General features: G+C 47.7%; 1 protein-coding gene across 1 annotated transcript in view; it reads right to left on the bottom strand.

The window, feature by feature from the left end:
• Nucleotides 1-3,932, bottom strand: part of DUSP10 (dual specificity phosphatase 10) — a 38,968-nt gene extending 35,036 nt beyond the window's left edge. Inside the window, exons 1-2 of the mRNA XM_082702262.1 lie at nt 3,796-3,932; nt 679-1,532 (exon numbers count right to left, since the gene is read on the bottom strand). Of these exons, the coding sequence (XP_082558388.1) occupies nt 679-1,489 (811 nt within the window). The 5' untranslated portion in view covers nt 1,490-1,532; nt 3,796-3,932. The remainder of the gene's footprint in view (nt 1-678; nt 1,533-3,795) is intronic.
• Nucleotides 3,933-17,769: the final 13,837 nt, after the last annotated feature.

Consider the following 17,769-nt stretch of genomic DNA (forward strand, 5'->3'; position numbering starts at 1 on the left):
GCCATGATGCCAATGTTTGTCAGATGAGGCCAGAAAGAACAAAGGGTTGAGGAATATTTCATAAAAATGTCTCTGTCCCCTTGGAGCTTTGGCAGAAGAATGAATGTCGTTGGGACACTTACGCTTTGGTGCTGGGGGGCTGGCGGGTGCTTACAGGAAAGACCTCTGCCCTTCTTGAAGGTCACTTTATAATCCATAGAAAAGCCAAGCTAGTCAGAGGTGAGAAAGAAGATTTCCTATAAAAAACACTGGTACCTGAAGGTTTACTGATAGTTCACCATAGCTTCTGCTTCCTCTTAAATCTGAGAGACTGTAACTTTCCAACTGGTTTTTGACTGGAATAGAGCTACTGGACTAGCTATGACTTGAGATACCATCTGGTGGTCCACAGCCCCACTAAAAGGTGAGAGAACAGTCTCAGAGAGGTGAAATGCTCGCACAGTACAAATGAGAAGCTGCGCGGAGGCTAGAACCTGGGTCTTCTGGCTTCTGGTTCCATGTGACTGGTTTTTCTCACTACAGCAAAATAGTTAAGGGCAAAGAAGGGAAGACAAGAAGAAGGAAGGCTATTTTGGTCTCACGTAGCCATGGTAAGGAGAATCCTGGCACTTCTAAGACAAACCCAAAGTGAACCCAGGCTAACCAGGACTGTGCTTGGGAGGGGGACAGGGGCATTACCTTTCAACACCAGAGGTTCTTTGCCTTCTCTCTTCAGGGACTCGAGGACTATGTGAAGTGGCTGGGAGGGCATCACTCGGCTCGGCTCATTGGTATTCTCATCATAAACTATAATTTCTTTGGAAAAGATCCTCTTGAAAGAGTCCTTGCCTTCCCTACAGGAAATCAAGTCTAAGACCGTGATCTTGCCCTGCTGCAATCTCCGCCGGCTGATCTTATCGGCACAGTTAATGTGGACAGCTCCTTGGATGTGACTTTTGTTGTACTCCATGAAGGGCCTGCAGTCAATGATGACAGGGCCCTGGCTTGGCAGGTGACTCTTGCTGCATTTGGTCATCTTCTTCGCCAAGTCATTGGGGTAGATTATTTTGATGCTGGCCAACTGCTTGGGGGTCCCTGACACGGGGCTGCCCACCCCACCTGACGGACTTAGAGAGCCTGCATTCTCATTGTTGTTGACCATCTGGTTGGCAGGGTAGGTGGTAGAGGTTCCGATGGCGGTGGTGGCGGTGCCGGCAGCGATGGCTTGGGTTTGGGCCTGATTGTCCTTGTCGTAGGTTGCCACAGTGCAGCAGCTGGCACTGCTGCATCCACAATTCAGGGAGCGGGCAGAGCCGCTGGATGAGGGCATATACGTCAGATTCGCAGCCTTGAGGGATACGACGGTGGCAGCAATGACGGGAGGGTGGCTGTTACTGCCTGGGGCGGCAGAGCCAAGGTAGCTAGAGTCTAAACAAAGGTTGAGATCCTGAGGTCGGACGGGCCTAGACAGTGCCACTACTACCCTGTCGTCTAAAGGAGACGGAGGCATGAGGAGGCTGAAAACTGGCAATTGAAGAAGAACTCAAGACAGTCTGTAAAGAAGGGGAGGGGGAAAGAAAGAATAAAGTCACGTGACACAAAAGGCAGTCTGATCCAAACCCTAGGAAAGGCCTGTGCATCCCTCTGAGTGAAGTTGTCTTATGGGCCCTTTATCATGCCACTCTCCAAGCCCGAAACTCATTTTTAGAGATTCGAAGACGATGTCAACCTGAGGGCCCCCACCTATTTGGTGACTAAGTCTTAGGTTCCACGGACGGTCTACACAAATGTTGATGAACAACCTCTCATGGACCTACATCGAAGTTCAGCCTCGGAGAAAGTACAAGTACAGAGAGTCAGAAAAGCCAAAGACAGAAGGGAAGGCTCTTAAGAGGCATCTATTCCGGGCCCCATCTCCTGGGCAGAAGCATAGCGCAACCATATGAGAAAGACCCATTTGTCCTCCCTTGCATACTTTCCATTTAATTCCTTCACCCACTGCAAAGGCGAGGGAATGACCACGAGCTCTGGCACGGCTCACCGAAATATACAGCAGCTAAATATACATCAGGGGTGGATGGCAACTTTCTGCGAATCAGAATGAAAGTATCCCCCAAGTGAATCTCTTTAACTAGGAGCTATTCTTGCTTTGCATCCCTTTGAAAAGCACAACACAGTCATATTAAAACCTCCTGTGTTTCCTGTTAGTCTCTTATAAATTAATCTGCATTTCCCCTTTTGTTACAAAGGAACTGTCCTGAAACAAAGACTCAGGTCAAGAAGCCAGGTCTGGTAACCCCCCAACCCTGGCAGACCCATCACCCTTTGCTCCTCTGCTGTCCACCTCAATCCCCCTTTCCCCCGCCCACACTCCTGCCTTTAAGAAAATGATCACTTTGACTGCCCCTCCTTCAGTTCCCTAGTGGCACAGACTATGCAACCCAGAGCTTCTCTCAACGTGAGGGAGGGAGCCACTGTGTATAATATTTCAATCCCCCACAGAAAGACCCCTGCCCCTTGAAGAGGATGAATTCCATAGAAAGGACTTGCCCTGTTAATGGGGGCCGTGAGGTGTTGCCCACTGGGTCCACCTCCTGTCACCTGAGAGGACGCCTGCAAAGGAATACAGTTCCTTCCTTCCCATAGGCACAGGGGCACTCGACAACCCGACCCTACAGGCTCTTCTGCTATTAGACATACTCAGAGAAAAGAAACCAAACCCCATGCAAGAGTCCTCACCTAAACAAACTTTAAGAGATGTCTGAGAAAATGTCATCTATCATCCGTCTACACACGACCGCACCACTCTCTGACACAGAGCCAAAGTGTCACAGGCAGAATCCACACACGCGCGCACACTCATACACTCAGAGACACGCACCCGACAGGTCCACAGATCCCCACCGACTCACGTTTCTCTCACCCACCTTTGGATGGGAGAGAAGGATTCAGCCCCGTTCCTCCCTCCTGTCCTCTCACCTCTCCCCTCCCCGCCCCTCCTCCCTCCCTCCCTTGCGTAGTATTTTTTTGAAGAGCAAGTACTATTCCAGAAGCTATAACTGTTTCCCAGCTGGACCAAGCGGTGAAAGTCTTTGCTATTGTGTTATCAGGTAGGGTACGTCCCAGGATCAACAGCCCATTTCCTTTGCGAGGGACGCAGAAGCGTGCTCGCGGAGACACAGACACAGGCTGGGACCCCCCACCTCCACACGGAGTGCGCGGCTGGCTTTCTCTCTCTCTCTCTCTCTCTCTCACACACACACACACACAACACACACACACACACACACACACACACACACACACACGCCCCGAGTGTATAAAGAGATCTGCATCCCTGCAGCAGAGGGTCGAGCGTATATGTTGCCCGTGAAAGCATCCAGACTGGCCCAGGAAACCTCCCAGAGAAACACTATGCTATCCCCTCTCCCTTGCTAGTCGTCCTTCCACCTCTCGGCAAGGGCTGGGAAGAAAATTAAGTCGTTAGAGAATGCTACTTCCCCACTTCTGGGCGCTTATTCCCCTTCGCAACACAACGCACTAACAAGCCCCTGGCATTTAAAACTGCCGCAAAGCATCCCAACAAACCTCATTTTTTTCTTCTCCGCAAATCCAAGTAGACTGCAAGGGGAGTAAACGCACTGGATAGCGTGAGCCATCAGCCGGAACCCTATAACCTCACCTGCTGTGGCTCCCCCGTGAGCATCGCATCACACACACACACACACACACACACACACACACTCACTCACACTCACACTCTCACTGCCTTACACTCCGGGGCTCTCAGGAGTAGCCGCGGTGACTTCCACTTACTTCATAAATAAGTGTAGCCCTCCACCATCTGGCGCTCCGCTTCAGCTAAGGATTCGCCCATTCAGCCCCCATTCACTTGGCTTCATTGATCTCCAGCAGCAACATAGTTACTTTCTCTTTTGCTACACTGTAAATGTAAGATTCTGAGGGGGCGGGCCGGCTGCCGACCGACGGCACGTTGGGCCAATAGAAATCCGGACAAAGCCGACCGCTACCTCACAGCGGCCCGCGGCCAATGGACAGCCTGGGGGGAGGAGCCGGGGGCGTGGCCTCGTCTCTTTAAGGAGGGTTTATCCGACGCCGCTCCGGGTCCACAGTGTTATAACACGGGCGGTGATGTCATTGGCAACCAATCAAAAACTTAAAAGGGCCAGCCGGGGCCCGCGCGAAGCAGCTGCTCTCTATTTACATGTAAACCGAACGGGCTGGATGCAGTTAACCCTTTCTGGGGCTGAAGTGTCAATGGACCAAGCTCGCCGCTCCGGCTTAAAACTGGCTCTGTCCCTTTCCCGGAGCCTCCTGAGTCCCCCTAGCCCGGGGGCAGATCGCGCTTTCTTTTTCCTTCTTACTCGGGACGGAAGATCAAAAGTGTCGAAGTAACTTTCTAAAGGCAAGAAACAAGAACGATCGCCGTCCCCAGTGGGGAAACCGGGTTCTCCGAGTCGCTAGAGGTATTTTGACAAACCCTAACCCGAGATTCACAAACGTCGCCGAGCCTCCTGCGGTGGCACAGACGTGAGCGCGCAGCCAGAGGAGTCGCTTCTGCACCGGCCCTCGAGCACCCGCCACGCGCTGGGGCCCGGGACCCGGGCGCAGCTGGGGAGTCGGCCGGCGGGACCCGGAATGCGAGGTCCGCCCAGCCAAGCTGCGCCCGGTGTCTTCGGGCCGCCCCGCTCGGCTCCGCGCCGCCTGGAAGCGTCGGCCGCCAGCCCGCAGATGTCGCTGCCCCTCCGGCTGCCCTACTGCTACCCGACGCGGCCGTGGCGCGGCGCCCTCAGGCTCGCTTGCATCTGCGCCCCGGTCACGCCCCCACTGTCCCCCGCTGTCCGCCCCCCGCTTCCCTGGGCTCGGCCGGGAGCACCGAGGCGGCGCTGTGGAGGGCTGCTCAGAGGCGGCTCCAGAATCGGCGGGGAGCGAGCCCACTAGGCTGGGCGTCGTGGTGCTTGCCATGCGCTTGCCACACCCCCGGGGCCCTGTCTCCCGCCTACCGCGCAGGGTCCCCGGGCCCGGCCTTCCGCCCGCCTTCCCCGCGCTGTCGCCAGCCGCCCCGCCACCCCGAAAGGCCCCAGGCGAGGCGAGGACAGCCAGCCTGACGTTTCTGGAACACCTCCGCGGGCGGCAAGGGGCTGGAGCTGGGTGTAAATAGCCAGATCCAGTGTAGCCAGCGGAGCGTCGAGGAGGCGACGCCGACCCCTGGGTTTTCCAAACTTTTTTTTTTTTTTTGTCGCCCGCGGGGTGGCCAGCCGAGGTACCCATCCAGAGGAAAAGAGTGGGGGGCGAGGCAGGCTGGCTTGCGTCTGGGCACGAAAATAGCAGGGAAACTGCCAGGAAAGTTGTGATGGGGTACGCAAAGGAGTGGAGATGACAAGATGAACTGCGGAAAGCCAGCATCACAGAACCGTAAAGAAATAGAGCTTTTCCTTTTCCGTCTCCTGTCTCAGAGAGACAAGCGAAGGAGTTTAATAATGACAATGGAATACATTACATTAGGAACACTAGAATATTTGGCTATGAGTTTTCTCTCTTACTAGATTGAAGGTGTTTGGAGACATACTTAAGGCTCCAGGCCTATTAAGTAAACTCAGTGGCAGCGACGTATTCATATAATTCATTTAAGTGCAGATTTGAAATCAGAAGTTGCCAAAGGATGGCCCGCAACACACTCAGCGAGCTGCTAAAGAGAAATCAATCCTCTTGGATTCCTTGGGGATGGGGGAGGGGGATATCTGTATAGTTTTTAATGTATGTGTATACACATATGCAGTCCAGCTTTCACACCCATGTTTCCACGTGCAATAAATGCATACAATCATCTTTAAAAGAAAAGGGTTCTGTGTAGCCCTTTTTGCATTCATACACCAAAACACATACACGTTCACCCCCTTAATGATAACTGATGAGTACTTAGAGCACACCTTTTGGTCCTTACACCTTGGGGATCAGCAGGTCCTGGCCAAGGAATTGGTTCTGGTTAATTTCATAGAAATCAGAATGGAAGTTCCCATAGGGTCTACATGGATCTATTTGGAGTTGTAATAGCTTGCCTTTCCCTAACCATAGACAGTTATTGAAAAAATGTTCATTAATTTAGGGTCAGAAAGTTCTGGGTGTAAGTCCTGATTCTGACTCTCATCTGTAGTGTGTGTTCATCCAGACTCACTGTGCTCATTTATCTGCAAGACGGTAACATCGCAGCCCAGAAGGAAAAGGGAAAAGTCCTGGTGGGAGTGCTGGGGGGGGGGGGTTGCACAAGAGGGGACACTCTGATGACTCTGCTGATAAAAGGCATTCAGTAAAAAAAAAAAAAAAGCATTGTCTTTGCTTGCAGAAACTGGGTGCCTCTGTTTAAAAGCACTTGTGATCTGCAGATTATGAATTCATTGCTAATACCTCACTATCTAAGCCCAACAAAGTAGGGATTTATACAATTGCAGAATAGTTTATATCAGCTTTTCCCAGAGACCCAGAAGGGGAATGCCACTTCAAAAACAAATTTAACTCATTTAATGAGATAATTATTTTATTATAGTTTCAAACTAGTGGATTATTATAATTTAGTTGACTAAGAGTCGAAGCCATCCAAGCTGAAAAATTAGGAAAAATGGCAAAATTCCTCACCATTTATCAAACTTGAAACATGGAAGAATTACCAGATCATTAACATATGCAAACATGTAATTATTTTTTTAATTAAGCATCTCTAAAGGTATAGCTTATGTTCAAATTATAGAGTGGTAGAGAATAGATCACAAATGGCTATTTTCACAGTCATTATACTTTTGAGCTTCTTTTGCACAAAAAGAGGTGATTTTGTTTTTCATTTTGTTTTCAGTCATAAATGTGAAAACACTATCTGAAGTACTGCCCTTAGATTTAAATTTGTAATACCAGCCAGCCAATGGCTATGAACCTGATCTGTATACAAATTGCCAGCAAAGCCTTAATGTTCAATTTTAGTCCCAAAGAAACAGCAACGCATCTTCACTGCATTTGAGTGTTCTAATATGATTATGCTGAACCACATCTTTGTTCCAACAAACAACATGAGGAAAATACTGTTTTGGTGGAAAGCACTATATGTTAAAGCCAAAAGATGAAAATAACTCAAGTCAACATATAGATATAATATGGATCATTTGAAAAAAGAATGTATTAATTAAATGACTTCCTTGATGTGCTCTCAAATGGGTAAGTGTGTGGGATGATGGCAGAAGGTAGGGGTGGATGTGAGAGCTGGATTTTCAAAATAATCCTCAAGGTCAAGGTGGATTCCTGGAGGTACTAAAATTAAGGCAGAGAAAAACTTAAAGAAAACTTAGAAATAATACATCACAGGGCAAAGGTGTTAGTAAATTACCAAGAAGTGGGGAAAGAGCTGAGGGATAGAAAGATGAGGTGTCCAAGGAGCTGAGGTCATTGAGGCCAGCCTTGGAAAACATCCTGAAACACGTTCCAGGGCCACAGAAAGGCTGGTGAGAAGGATCTACTGGAAGAGGTGGCCGCTACTGTGTTTGTGGGGTGATGGAAACAGAAGCCGGGCCCTCTGCTGGTCTCATTCTCCATGAGTTTGGACACAAGGATGCCTGCAGATCTTTCTCACTAAAGTCATGAGTAGGTTGCACCTGTGACTCTGGAAAAGGCTCTGAGCCATGGAAGGTTCTAGATCTGCATTTTTCAGTACGGTAGCCATTTGCCACAAGTGACTACTGAACACTTGCAATGTGGCAAATATGAACTTAAATGTGTTGTAAGTTTAACATACATGTGGGATTTTGAAAACTCCATGTTAAAAAATCTAAAATATCTCAATTATTTTTATGTCAACTACATGTTGAACTCTTTGGATATATGAGGTTAATATAAAACAATTTTAAAGATTTTATTTTTTTATTTGAGAGCAAGAGAGAGAACATGACCAGGGGCAAGGTGTGGAAAGAGGCAGAAGGAAGAGCAGACTCCCTGCTGAGGACCCTAAAATCATGACCTAAGCGGAAGACAGACATTTAACTGACTGAGCCACTCAGGTGCCCCTCAATAAAATATGTTAATGAAATTAATTTAACCTGTTTCTTTTTACTTCGTAGAATATGACTACTAGGAAATTGGAAAAGACGTACACACTTTACATCTTTTTGTGTGCAGTGCTGTTCTAGAGCCTATAATCCTGCCTTTGATTCGAGGTCATTTTGGTGCCAAAGGCACCAGAACCACAGAATGTTAGAGTCAAAATGGACTTAGAGCTTATCTAGGCCTGTCGTTTTTAAGCTGTGCTAGGATGAGCCACAGGGAGCGGAGACACCAAAGCCAGGGGTAGGGTAAAGTCAGAGCTTGGGGGGTGAGCTGGAGGAGCTCTGAGACCATGCTACCGACCCCCAACCCACCCTTGAGATGTATTCTTCTATTTCTGAGACTCCGAAGTGAGAGTTCACTGAAGAAAGGACTCTGCTTGGTATTTTGGTGTGGTGTGGTGCTTTGTTTTAATCCTGGCCCATCATTTTACCTGGAAGGCAACTGGAGGCCCAGGGAATGGAGATGACTTGACCGAAGCCATCCTTGACCTTAGGACTTGACCTCAACTTCATCTCAAGGTCCAGCATGGCCTCTACAGTAGAGGAAGTGACTGACCTCCTGGGGAATTAATAAACTCCCTGTTTCAACTAAGGCAAACTGGTCCCTCTCCAAGCACTTAGCTGTTCCTCCCCACTCATCCTCCCATTTGTGACCTCAGAAATGCCTCCTGCTGTTTGTCAAAAAAGAATTCTGGCCAGGCCCGCATGTGTGGATCATTGACACAAACTTCTTTTCTTTATGAAAATGCCAAACAAAGAACTCACTGGCGGTTGGTTTCCAGCAATGCGTTGCTCTGGGATGGATGGCCTATTATTATTATGTGTTGCTACATCAAAGACTTCACATTCTCCCCTCTGCCAGGCTGAGCAATCATTTTCTCATTAGAAAATGCCGTCAGACCCACAGCCGCTCAACCCCAGGAGGCTGTGACTGAGTACTGTGAAGGGACCTCCTGGGATGCCTAGACAAGCAGAGGTAAACACACCCTCTAAGCATTTCCAAAGCCCCTGCCACCTGGGTCAGGTCTAATGCAAAGGAATTACTCTAACATTCTGTGAGCATCTTTTAGTGGCTTACGGCTGTATGGCTTCCAGACAGAACGAGCTCCTTCACATGGCCCAGTGTGTCATACTGTGCCTTACTGATCTTTACAAATTAAACAGGGACTGAACCGGCTTTAAAGATCTGGCATTTGGAAAAATAATAGTAATCGGTATGGAGTCTCGTTCCGCTATGTGCCCAGCACTGCTGCATGTGACTGGCAAGCATTAACTCTCTTAAAGCTTCACATTCACATCAGGGCTATAAGTAGGTACTACTTTTATTAGCCCTAATTAAAAGATGAGGACACAGAAATACAGACGGGTGAAGAATCTGCCCCGGGTCACACAGCTACAAAGCAGCAGAGGCAGCACTGGAACCCAGACGATCTGGCGCCAGAACATCTGCTTTTAACCATTACGTGTGATTTAATTCACTCTCTCTGTGATTTTATAAACTTCTTTCGTATCCCCCTCCACCTCCCAACTTCCAGCGTATTTTTTTAATTGCCTCTTTGTGAGAACGCACTGTTTTCCCCTCTGCTTTCTCCTGAACCGCTTGGAGTCCCTTCTGTCCTCGCATGGTCTTTCTCACTGCTGGATCCTCCACGTTCTGGATGGCATCAAAAACTCCGCTTTGGTTCCAGAATCCTCCTGAATAGCGCTCTAAACTTGGTCAGCGCTTTCGGTCGCTGCTGCAGGCAGCAGGGGAAAGCCTAGGACAGATCTATCACCCAGACCTGGACTAGTTCACCGTCCCATCCCCGAGCCAGGCACCAGAGCTGGCACAGAGTGGAGTGTAAGCTCAGGAAGTTCCCAGGAAATGAAGAAACAAGCGGATGAATGAACGGAGCATTTTTCTTACCATACCCTTGCACTGTTTTTCCCTAGATGCACACCTGGCTCATCTGATGCCTTTGAAGCTACTGATCTGGGCCTTCGGCCATAGCAAGAAGTTAAGGCACCTCCGAAGTCCCTAAGTCCAGCCTTCTTATAAATTACTTCTGCAGATATCAACCAAAGATCCGTCCCCATGGAGCCCCATTGCTTCCTCTGTTTGCCCACCAGATTCTCCCCCTGTATATCTTAACTTCAATTTCTGTTTCTCCTGGCTTCTACACAAATATCAACAGCTTTCTCATTACCATCCATCTCCTCATGATCCGTATCCTACTCAAGTTTGCATCTGTCAGCACTCTGCACTGTGATCGTCTTCCGTGCTCAGGAAAATTTCGCCCTTCTTGTTCACTGAGTTTCAGCAGAAGGCAGGCATGCTCCTTTTCTCTTTCAACATCTTCCCTTATGGAGCGTTCAAAGACATCTGTTTCCATGTGCTCCTCTCCCAGCCAGGCAGCTCGGCCAGTGTTTGTTTTCCAGCATGTGACTGATGCCGATGAATAGCTTTTTTCAGAAAGAGGCATTTCACCCAGACCGGTGCCTGGAAGCCCGTAAGTTCTTCGTCCTCCTGGGAGTGGGTAATGGGCTCTTAAAAACATGCTGTTCCAGTTCTGGACTAGACAGGGAGCTATGACCTGAGAAGTCCTGTTTCTAGTGTTCGGTGAAGGTGGCCCACATCCCCTTAGGCACGCAGCATACGGTGTTCATTGTTGCCCCCGATTTATGCAGTGGATAAAGCAACCACTTCAGAATGACATTCTCGGCCTGCAAGCACTAAGAATGTGCAAATGTGGCAGAGGAGTCCATTTCTGGGTGAATTGAAGTGTCTACTGTGGGCTGAGTACTGAGCCCACAGGAACACCCAGGCACATCATAGATGCTCAAATGAATGCAGGTCAGGTCAGGTCCTGTCAATGCAAGTTATTCACAAGAGTAAAATTCCTGTTGAAGTTGACTAGACTTGTAGTTCAAGTAGGAATCTGAGAGAAGAAGAAAATGTTATTGATGCCATACACTTCCAGTTCACAAGAAATTCAGAATTCAAAGAAAATAAATAGATCAGATCAGAAGGTGGCCACACAGAGCTGGCGCTGTGCATCATTCATCTGCCAAAGCATGGAGCCGGGGACAGGGGTGTGTGGGGGACACATTAAGATGTATGATTCACAGGGAATTCTTAGCCATCTCCAATGCTGCCTTTTGCAATTCCAATTCCTAGGAACTAGCAAAAGAGATACTATTGGATAAATTACTACACTAAACTTTAAATTGGATTCATAACAACAACCAATCCACTGAAGTGTTTTCTTTATATTCTTCATAGCGGATTTGGAGCCCCTTTTCCATGCATCATCCCAATCCTTGTGTAGGATGGGATGAATTTTCCAGAATGTGGATAAGAAGTTGGACACTTAGACATTTTGCTCATCAAGATCAGCCAGCATATCCCACCTATGGCTCCTTCCAGCCCATCTAGTACTTGGGACTAATTTCCAGAAGCTCAAACTTTTGCTTCCCCACTTTCTGCCTTCCAATCATCAAAATTAGTTGTGGAAGGAAGAAGAAAGGACCAAAAGAAGGAAGGAGAGAAGGCAAAAGGAAGACAGAAATAGCTGGGAATTTTTGTTCTGTTCATAATTTTTTTGCTTGTACTTTTGACTGCAGAGTTGCAAAGTGTATCCTTGGGCAGAGAGGGAGCAAAGAGTGGACAAGTAGAGGAAATGTTGCTGATTCCAGACATTTTTGTTTTCATAAGCAAGGCAGATGGGATCAGAATGTGGCCACAGCAAGCTGTTTTGAATGCTTGGTTGCTGAAACTCATGGTGGCCCTGACGCTGAGCCTAGCGGTCCCCAGCAGATACTGGGCCCCTGCACCTGGGATGGGAAGGAAGCCATAGGAATGTTGGTCTTGATGCATCTAGACTCTGGGAGGCAGTTCTGACTCCGGCAGCAATGGTCTGCTCCTGTGCCTAGCTATGGGACCTCGAGGTTGAAAGCGTCTAGTCCTCACCCTCTGGGAAAGCTGAACCAGGGGACATTGTGGTATGTTCAACTGCATGCCCAGAGCCACTGTATTGGAACCCAGGGCAAGTTTCTCTGATCCCACAGTATGAGGAGCAGATTGTGCCTCTCTCCTCTGAAGGTGCAGAGCTTTTCCCTCTGTGTGTTTAAGCTACTGTGATCTTCGCCTCTGGTGATTAATTTCATGTGTCAACTCAACTGCACTACAGTGCCAAGATAGCTGGTCAAACATTATTCTGGATATTTCTGTGAGGGTTGTCTTTTGGATAAGACTGACACTTCAACTGATGGACTTTGAGTGAAGCAGATTATTCTCCATAATGTGGGTGGGTGGACCTCATCTAATCAGTTGAAAGCATCAAGAGAATAAAGATCAATCTTCCCCAGGGAAGAGAGAATCCTGCCAGCAGCTGGCCTTTGCGCTTAAACTGAAACATGGTCTCTTCCTAGGTCTCTAGTCTGCCAGCCCATCTTGCAGATTTTGGACTTACTAGCCTTCTCAATCAAATGGGTCAATTCCTTAAAATAAATCTCCCTATGTATGTATACATACACCCTTTGATTCCTTTTCCCTGGACAACCCTGACCAATATATACCTTTCTTTCCTTTTATGGACAAAGCAGAGGAAAGCCTGGGAGATGCACATTGTGTCACATGTTGACACATCTCCTTTCCTGTCCTGAATTACTAAAGACACACTCAACTGAGTGACTCTTCATCTGAGTGTCTTAATGTCCAAGAGTTTAAAGCTAGTGAAAGGGTGATAAGTAGACAAGGGTGATAAGGATACACTCAATAAATCTAAGATAGGAAATCTTTTAAAAAATTTTAATCTAAGGTAGGATATCTGATACAGAAGGAAAACAAACGTCCAACCCTACCCTGCCCCACCCCCTACAATTTATTAGAAAAACTCAGAAAATCCCAGTGAGGCTTCTGGCTTTGGATTCTAAAGCAATCGAGAGATTGGAAAGATAAAAATAAGTTATGTTCCTGAGATCCTTATTTGTGGCCATTTAGCCTGAAGGAAGGAAGATATGAATATGTTTGTTTGCCCCCAAATGCATATTTAATCTTTACCTAAACATCTTGAAACTGGAGCTTGTGGGGAGTTTCCATAGTAAGTATAGATTGCTTTCCCAATTTTATATCACCTATTGAGAGACATTTTGAAACACAGAACTAATGTTGCAGTTACTTAATTCTTGTTTACTTTTGCTTTTCCAAGGTAATCAACATGCAGTTGGATCATTAAAAGACCTCAGCATAGGAGCCTTGTGTGGACTTCTCAAAATGAGGAGGCCACAGTTCACGAAACCACATAGGAGACGAAAGTGTCCTCTGTTTCTGCAGCTGCACAGATTCCCTGGCTCTTTCTCAGGAATGTGTGAGGAGCTTGACTGCAAGTCTACAGCTCTGCTTCATCCTCCCCAGTTTCTGGCAGACCGGAAGCCTGTTCTCTAGACCAGAGCTTCTCCACCTCTAGGTTCACACAGATCACCAGGGTGTCTTATAAAAATGCTGGCTCTGATTCAGTAAGTCAGTGGTGGGATCCAAGATTCTACATTTCCTAATGCACTTCCCCATGGTTTTGAAGGAGCTGGTCTACAGATTACACGCCTGGACTCAGACCATCCAATTCAGTAGCCACCAGCCACATGTGGCTCTTTGAGCATTTGGTTTGGGGTTAATCTACATTAACACTGTAAGTGTAAAATACATACCAGGTTTTAAAGAGTCAGTCAGAAGAACAAAATATCTCATTAATAATTTCATCTTGATTACATGTGGAAATAATATTCTAGAAATATGGGTTTAGGGACACCTGGGTGGCTCAGCTGGTTAAGCGTGTGCCTTGGACTCGGGTCATGATCTCAGGATCCTGGGATAGAGCCGCACATAGGGATTTCTGCTCAGCGGGGAGTCTGCTTCTCCCCCTCCCTCTGCCTCTCCCCCAGGTCATGCTCTCTCTTGCTCTAGCGCGTGCTCTCTCTCTCAAATAATCTTTAAAAAAATATGAGGTTCAATAAAATATAATTACTTTCACTTTCTTCACTTGCAGTGACTTTTTAAAAATGGAATTACCAGAAATTTTTCAGTTACATAGATTGTTTTTATTTGTGGCTTGTATTAAATGTCTGTTGGAGAGTTATGTTCCAGATCAACAGAGCTGGCCCTAGACATTTTTGTAAGGCAGTGAATTCCCTACTCTTTTGGTTCCTTTTCAACAGGCACCTGAATTCATCTCTTTTAATTTTTTGAGAGAGTGTTTGTCGGGGGTGGGGGTGTGGGTTGCAGAGAGAAAGAGAGAATCCCAAGCAGTGTCCAACCTCAGTGTGGAGTCCAACAGGGGGCTTGATTGCAGGACCCCAAGTTCACAAATTGAGCCAAAATCAAGAGTTAGACATTCAACTGACTGAGGCACCGAGGCTCCCCCAAATCCGTCTCTTGATCCATCTCGTGGCTCTCAGATCTGATGTTGTGGTACGTGTCCTGGCATCCCTCTCCCCACCCCTTCTGAAGATGGCTCATCTGACTGCATGGCTATCTTAGGTCCTATCAATCAGGGTGTGTACTCTCTGGCAAGACCTAGCCCCAAATGACACAGAAACACCCTCGAAAAATCACTAATGGGGCTCTCATGTTCCCCCCCAAAGTCTGTGACATACACGGGCACTTTATAAGGAACCAAGTCTCTCAGCAAAAAGAGCACAGACTTTAAAACCAAGAGACGCTGGAATTTAATCTAATCACCTTATTAATTAGTTAAGCCAATAAGCGACTCTGGGCCTTTTAGGTGCTAGGGATTCATGGTGAACAAAAGTAACACCTTCTCTGCCCTGCAGAGCTTAAAGTTTAGAAGAGAAAACAGGCATTAAGCCCGAAAGTATATGAATAAATAGACCACAAAATACAATGCCAGAGTCTCTTGTTTTCATATGTGAACCTTCCTTATCCCTTCTGAGCCTTGGTTTGGTTTTTGGAATGGGGATAAAAGCACCCGCTCCCAGGGGTTTGTGAGGATTAGAAACAGCGATGACATCTGTGCAGCTAGCAACGTGCCCGACACAGAGTAGGTGCTCAGTGACCAGCTGCCCGCTCTGGCTAAATAAAAATGAGCAGCCCGGATCATATTTATTTGTTGGCTTATTTATATGCTGCCCTGTAGTGGGTAAGTTTATGTATCAACTTGACTGGGATGTGGTGCGCCCCGATAGCTGATAAACGTTATTTCTGGGTGTGATTTGTACTGATGTTTCCAGAAGAAATTAACATTGGAACCAGCAGATAGAAAAGAAGATAGTCCATGACCTCAGGATAATACCCATCATCCAATCCATTGAGGGTCCAAATGGAATTAAAAGGTCAAAAAGAGCTAATTTCTCTCTTCCCCACCTCATGGATGTCAGCGCTTCTGGTTGTCTGGCCTCAGTCTCCAGGACTTACACCAATGACCACCCCCCACAACCCCACCCCACCACGAGGTGGGTTCTCAGGCTTTTGAACTTGGACTGAATTGTATTATATCATGAGCTTTCCTGGTTCCCCAGCTGCTCAGCCTCCTTAATGCTGTGATCCAATTCCTATAATAAATCTCCTCTTCAATATATCTAAATATGTCCCATCGGTTCTGTGTCTCTGGAGAGCCCCGGCTGGCACACCGCCTTGTCGCACAAAGCATTTGCGGTAACCGGTTAGGCTGCTGTCTCATGGCAGCTGGTAGGGGAACTCAACTCAAACTTCTTGACATGTCCTCAATCAATTCTTGGCACATAGGAAACATTCAATAAACATTTCTGGAATCAAACTACTTGCGAGACTCCTTGCGAGAGCCCTAGCACAAACCTCCTCATTTGCAGCAGATGCTAGAAGCCAGTTGATGCAGCTTACCCAGGAACACACTTCTGGTAATCCCTCTGGAAAAGAAGACACTGGTCTTATCTGCTAGGCACCTGTGGACGGAGAACAGTTTGCGGAAGGGCAGCTGGAGAAGAGAAGGGGCACTTGGAAGAAAGAAGACAGAGGGGAGCATGTTGCAGAGAGGCAGGGAGGGAAGGGGGGGAAGTGGACACTATGTCAAAGATTCCAGTTTCAGGAGGTTTGGTGATTAAGAAAAGGAGAGAGCCAGGAGCTCCATAGACAAAGCACCAGCATGGGGGGTCGTGGGGGGGGGCTTTCTGTTTTGTTTTAGAACAGAAGAGGTGAGCATAGTAGAAGCTGACCGGAGCTGCTGGTTGAAATGAGGTATAGAGGATACAAGACAGAAAGAGCTGCTGTGACCCTGAAGCCCAGGCAGGAGGATGGGTGAATGCGTCGGCAGAACGGGGGCTATCAGCAGCCTTAGAAAGTAAGGGGTCGCCTTGGTTTCTGAGATGAGCAGGGAATGTGATAAACATTCAGGACGGAGAGAGGAGGGGAGGGCGCGCTGGGAGAGGGAAGAGCAGCACACGCCGAGGTTCTGCCCAGACTTCCAGCTCAGACTCTCCCGAATTGACAGTCCAGACCCAGGCTTCTCGAAGTCTGGTCTGTGACTAGTTAGTGCCGGACCACACACTGTTCGTTGCTGGTCTAAATTCAGAGAAAGAGTTTGGTGCCCGAATGTAAATAAACAACATTGCTAAACACACTGTTTGGTTTAACTGAATGTTTTCCTCTGTCTGAAAGGAGCAGAGCATTAATTTACCTTCCGGTCGGGCTCCTTTTCTCATCACAGTGCACAGAGAAGGCACTTCTGGGTCACACTGGTCTGTACAGTCTCCTACTGACAATTCAGCCCAAATAACCCTACAGACATCTCTTACAAGACTGAATTTAGTGCCTTAGCTCCCCAACTTGCTCCAGCTCCTCTGCTGTCTTCCTCAGTGAGTTGGTGTCTCCCTCCAAACAGGTCTCCAAGCCTGAAATATCAGGGGGTATTTTATCTCACACTCCTCTCTCCAACCTTAACCAGTCATTCATCAGCCCTGTGGCTACCCCCCCCCCCCACACACACATACGTAACTCTCAAGTCCACCCTCTTTCTATCCTCATTCTCGCTTGAGGACTGTCAAGGCAGAAAGGGACAGCTTAGCTGACCACGTCCTGAGCAGAGGTGATGGACATGGGGTCATGAACTGCCGCCCGACTACGTTCAAGGTGGTCTCAGAGCCCAGACTGAACTAACGAAGCCTGCAGATGCAGTCACAGAACTCCAGCAATAGAGGTGGGGGCTGGAACCAGTCAGGCCATTCCTGAAAAGCTTCCACTGACTGTGGCTTCTCTCACTAAATCTGGTTACATCAACAGAAGGTCTCCTGCATCCTATCAAAAGCTTCAGTCAAGACCATCTGTCACATTGAAACTCCTACCCCTGCGCATGTTGTCAGCTACTTTTCATTTCTAGGCTTCCTGGTTTCCACAATCCTCCAACACAAATACCACTATCCTCCCACCCCACCCCACTACCATTTTGACTTCTGCCCTTGACTTAGGCCCTGTTACTTAAAATCTCGTACTTCCCTTCACATTCCTGTAACATAAGACTTAGACAGTCTGGCCCCAGATTCCAACACAGCAATAGATGGAAAGAAAGACCCAGGTCTGACAGTCTATCCTGGCCTGTAGGACTCCCCTTACTATGTGTGGTGTTGTCACTTGATGCAAAAAGAAAGATAGGTAGGACAGAAAAGGGGTGGGGGAAACTAGCACAACCATTTGGAGCCAAATAATAGATGATAGCTGGAA

This window comes from Mustela nivalis (genome assembly GCF_964662115.1).
Source record: "Mustela nivalis genome assembly, chromosome: 16".
Lineage (NCBI taxonomy): Eukaryota > Metazoa > Chordata > Mammalia > Carnivora > Mustelidae > Mustela > Mustela nivalis.